Source organism: Orycteropus afer, unplaced genomic scaffold (genome assembly GCF_000298275.1).
Source record: "Orycteropus afer afer isolate SDZICR_OR568_19922 unplaced genomic scaffold, OryAfe1.0 scaffold00145, whole genome shotgun sequence".
In the NCBI taxonomy this organism is placed as follows: Eukaryota; Metazoa; Chordata; class Mammalia; order Tubulidentata; family Orycteropodidae; genus Orycteropus; species Orycteropus afer.
Window position 1 is genome coordinate 7,933,152 of NW_006921732.1, and position 5,217 is coordinate 7,938,368.

Genomic DNA, 5,217 nt, shown 5'->3' on the forward strand with positions numbered 1-5,217 from the left:
ACGTTATGCGGTGTTTTGCACATTCTACATTATTCTTTAGCATTGCATAGTATTCCATTGTGTGTATGTACCATAGTTTGGTTATCCATTCCTCAGCTGATGGATATCTAGGTTGTTTCCATGTTTTGGCTATTTCAAAACAACATTTTAACCTCTACTTCCCTCTGTCCTAAATTTTGAAATGAATGCAGCCTGATGCAAATCTTGCCTTTACCTTGATATCTAGCAAGTCATCTGTTTGAGTTTTGGCTTGCTTGGTCTTCAAAAGGGAGATAAAACTTTCTGTGAGGTTTCTGGATAGGTTCTTGGTTTCATTCATTCTTCATGCATTTAAATTATGCACCCATCTAAGTTACTTACTGACCTTGAGAACCTAACATTGTCAGGATGCACTATTGTAGTCCCTCCCCACAACAAGCCATTTGTTAACATGTGTTAACAGATTAAACAGAATGGAATAATCCAATTTCTCATCATCCATAGTGAGAGCTTTGTTTATTAAACATAGAATATCTGAATGCTATACATTTGGATATGAATTTTTTGGTTGTTCTTGTTCCCTTCTTTAGTCTAACTCTTCATTCTTAACTTCAGTGTACTTAAAATTTCTCTAAACAGTGGTATACACGAAGCCATACAAAGCGTATTTTACTGATGGTTTTTTAAGGTGGGGGTTGGCAAACTGCAGTCGTTGAAATACAGCCATACCCTCTTATTTATGTATCGTCCACATCCACTGCAGTGTCAGAGTTGAGTAGTTGGGACAGAGTCCATTTTGGCCCACAAAGCTTAAAATGTTTTTTATGTGACCCTTTAATGAAAAGTTTGCTGACCTCTGATTTAAGGGATATTTGTCAAGGATAATTTTGATTGCATATAATTTTACTCTCCTTTGCTAGCTTTAGGACCCCCTTCATATACACACACAAGCACACATGCATGTACTAAGTGATGCCCCCCACACACACACACACTATTCAGACCCTTGATTCTGCAATTCCACAGCTCCACTTCTTATATTGTGATTATTTCTGTATCTGTCTCACCATTAGACTGTGAGATCCTGGAAGGCAGGTAACCATATCTAACTCATCTCTGTGGCACAGGGTCCAGCATATGTAATAAAGGTAAGTTGAACAATTGATGCCTACTATGTGCCAGGCCTCAGGGGTAATGAAGATGGATCATGTTTAGAGCTGGCCCTCAGGGAGATCACAGTGTTATGGTTTCCCTATTTCAGTGAAGCACGTTTGCATCCTCCTCTACAATAAGGTTTGTGTGTGTATGTGTGTGTGTGTCTGTCTGTCTGTCTTTAATCCAGGCTAGGAACATCAAGTTAGTCTGTGGAGCTGCCAGTGAAGATGAAGATTCCGCCTCAGAAGGTCTAGGAGAACCTTTGCTTGATGGGATCATTTCTGAGAACCCCTGTGGAGCCAGAGTGAGTCTAGATGACCAGGGCAGGCTGAGCTGGCCTGTGCTCTTTCTGTACCCGGAGTATGCCCAGTCGGACTTCATCTCTGCCTTCCATGAGGACTCCAGGTATTTACTTGCCTGAGATCCCTCTGCTCTTGCTTACATACTCTCTCCCCATTGATTGGGAAGTAGCGACTGGTAGAGTTCTGCTTAAGGAGGAGGAAATAGAATAGTTCAGAGGGTTTCACACAGGCTGGTTTGGTGTAACTCCTTTATTCTGAGGCTGATTTCTCCCTTACTAACAAGGTTTACAAGTCTAGTAAACTTGGGCTGGTACGTGTAACACCACAGTAGGGTGTTTACCAAAGATTATATCCACGTTCACATATTGCTGGTGAAATATGAAATCATTTCAGGTTGTACATAGATAGCAATTTAAGTGTGTAAATATTAGAAAAAAATATATAATTAGCACATTTAACTTGAGATATCCTAAAGTTAATGCTTAGAATGTGGCTAAACGTCAGTATTGTTGTTAAGCCTGAGTCAACCTAAAGAGCAATATGATGTCAGTAGTTGGAGTTACACATGTATGTATTTTGGATGCTACTGTCAAAAATGGCTTGCACCTGCCTTGCATATTTTATATATTCCTAATAAATGTTAATAATCCCACCCAGGGATTGTGGTGTGGGAAGCAGATCATGAGCTAGTGACACCCAGAAAGCACATGTTGCACCCTTAGGTTTATGGATCATCTAATGGTGATGTTTGGTGAAATACCTTCTTGGGACTTGGAGCAAAAATACTGTCCTGATAACTTAGAGGTAAGAGATGTTTTACTTTGTTCTTCTATGAGATTTTTTTTTAAACAATCACACATTTACAGTATAAATTATCTTCTAATCATTGAAGAGTAAGATGCCACTTGATGCCCTGTCACCCCCAAACACTTAAGTATGTACTTCCTTACATTTACAGCTGTATTTCTGTGTGTGTGTACATATACACACACATATGTAACCATGAGTTCTCACTGGTATCTCCAGTTCTAATCCAGTACCACAGATTTTATATTCTTGTTTTCTCCCTTCTTATATCAGTGACTTTATTATTATTAATTCTTATATTTTTATTCATTTGATCAGTCCCTCATATTTAGTTTACTGTCACCACCATTGCCCCCTTCCCCACATGGAACCTTCCTCACCCAGCTGGACTCTAAACTGCCATGTCAGGCTACTGCCCCTGCACAGGAGCCTTACTCGTCCTGTGCAGAACTCTGGCACTGCAGTGCTTAGCCACCGTGTGTGAACAGCCGCCTTATCCTGCTCGTGCTCTGACACCCCACAACAGGCCCCACTCTGTGTGTATGACCTCCTTACCCCACTTGGGCTCTGACACCCTGATAGTTAGCCAGCTTACAAGGAAGCCCTCTCGCCTTGCCCAGGCTAGCCATCTCCAGTGTGGGTGCTCTCCGCCAATAGCCAGGTGCTGACACCCTCACCCTCTGGCTGCTCTGCTATGCAGATGTCCTCCTTGCCCTTCTTGGGCTTTGACAGCCTGCACAGCTGTCCCTTCTGTGGCCATCCTTCTCATCTTGCTCAGGCTCTTCCCCTGCTCATGGCTTTCTCCCCTCCATACATAGTGGATCTTGGACTGAATTATTAAGGAAGGGAAAGCTATACAGGCCTGGGCTTGAATCCTGGCTGCTCGGTTAACTAGCTGGGTGACTTTGGCAATTACTTCACATCTCTTAGCTTTGGTTTTATATTTGGAAAATGGAGCTGGTAATACTTTTCTTTCAGTATCGTGAGGAGGACTAAATGCAAAGTACCCATATCCACAACTGTATAAAGGAGTCACTCAACTGATAAGAGTTGCCATCTCTTTACCTTTTTCCCAGGCTTGGCTGCAACACATCTAATGCTGCTGAATGAAGCCTTTTATTCACACCTGACTACTGGTTCTCTAAAGAGCTCTGGTGGCACATGGTTAAGCAATCAGCTGCTAACTGAAAGATCAGCAGTTCAAACCCACCCAGTGGCTCAGTGGAGAAAAGACCTGGCAAATCTGCTCCTGTCAAGATTACAGCCTTGGAACCCCTATGGGGCAGTTCTACTCTCTCCTGTGGGGTTACTGTGAGTTGGAATCAACTCACTGGCACACAACAGCAGCAACAACAGCACTACTTACCTGTTAATCTTGCAGGTCTACTTTGAGGATGAGGAGAGGGCAGAACTATACCGGGTGCCTCCTGAAAGCACCCTGCTGCAGATGCTGCAGCATCCGAGGTGAGTCACCTGTGTGGCACTGAGTAGAATGGAAGGGATGCTCACGCACAGTCCAAGGCAGACAACCAGGTTCTTAGGCCATCAGTGGCTTCCAATTTCGTTGGTTGATTGCTTTCTGCCCTCTCACTTCTGACCTGGGTACAAAGCTGTGTGAGACAGCAGCCATGGAGTTTGGCCTGGCCCGTTAAACTGGGCCATTGGCCAGACAGGATGCTATGAGTGACTAAGCTCATTGCACTGCCCCATGACACCCTCAGGCTAGGGGACATGAGTGAGGTTGGTCTGAGCAGGGAAAAGATGCCTAGCATTTGTACCTGAGGGCAGCTGAGCTGGTCCTCCTCGTAGTTGTACCTGTGTCCCCTGCAATTGTTGACACACATTCACTTGCTGTGTGACCCTAAGCAAATCAGTACCTCTGGAAGGCTGTTCCCTCATCTCCAGAATGGGAATAAGTCATGGCCTACATATCTCAGGGTTTTTGAGAGCCAATGAGAGTAGGCTTCCAAGTGCTCTGGTAAGCTGTAAAGCAGTCCTGCTACAAGAGGGCATCTTTGTTACTGGTGGTTGCAGCAAGTTGGATTTGGTAAGTTACCTCTTTCTGTAACTGTGGTGTGTTCCCAAATTTCCAGAGAATGCCCTCAGTCAATGTATAATTTGGCTGCTGCACTACTTCTCCCTGAGCTCTGAGCAAAGCAAAGCAGAGAAAAGCAGATGCTTTTGCAGTTAGGCAGAAACAACCCAATGTCTGAGGTGAAAGAGGTTGTTGGATGTGGTGGGAAGTGAGTCCGGAGAGCTGAGTTAGGGCCGTGCCTGAAGGGCTTGAATGCCTTACAAGGGGTGTACAGTTTATCCTGATGGCTGTGTGGCGCTGGAGAGGATGTTTGTTTTGTTTAGATAAAACTTACATACAGAGTTTAAGAGTCCTGTTCGCTGGTGAGGCCTGAAGTAGGAGAGGGATTAGAGAGGTTAGAAGGAGATTGGGTGGCAGTTGGTGATGTGCTGCTGACTGACTCAGTAGAGGTGTCATGTTAATTTGCCAGTTTTATAAACAACCAATCAAATAAATGTGCTAAACTTGCATTAGTGTTGACTCACTTCCAACGGTTCACATTGAAGGTTGTTGTGAAGGTCCATGGATGATTAAGATTGTGATTCAGTTAACCTCCTCTCTTGTATTCACTGCAGGTACTTTGTAAAAGCCCTGACACCAGCATTTTTGGTCTGTGTAAGATCCTCTCCTTTTTGTAAGAATTATCTCCGGGGAAGAAAGGTGCACCGGGTAAAGTGACCAAACCAGGCTATGGGAGCCAGCCCCCTGGACCTCTTCTCTCCCTCCTGTGGCAAGAGACTAGCACACTTGATCAAGATTTGAGATGCTATTTCTGTCACTCTTGGGACAGTGCTTCCTAGCATCTGGTTGGAGAAGTTCTGCTAACTTCCCTGAACTATAGTCTCTCTGGCCAAAGTACAGAGCATCATCAGCTGGTCTCCACTTTTCTTCTGTTGACAC

The 5,217-nt window shown here is 44.1% G+C and overlaps 1 protein-coding gene across 1 annotated transcript in view; it reads left to right on the forward strand.

The window, feature by feature from the left end:
- The window catches only part of TTC4 (tetratricopeptide repeat domain 4), a 20,675-nt gene extending 15,680 nt beyond the window's left edge, over positions 1-4,995 (forward strand). The window contains exons 7-10 of the mRNA XM_007945947.2: positions 1,322-1,539; positions 2,159-2,240; positions 3,625-3,707; positions 4,893-4,995. Coding sequence (XP_007944138.1) covers positions 1,322-1,539; positions 2,159-2,240; positions 3,625-3,707; positions 4,893-4,995 — 486 coding nt within the window. The remainder of the gene's footprint in view (positions 1-1,321; positions 1,540-2,158; positions 2,241-3,624; positions 3,708-4,892) is intronic.
- Positions 4,996-5,217: the final 222 nt, after the last annotated feature.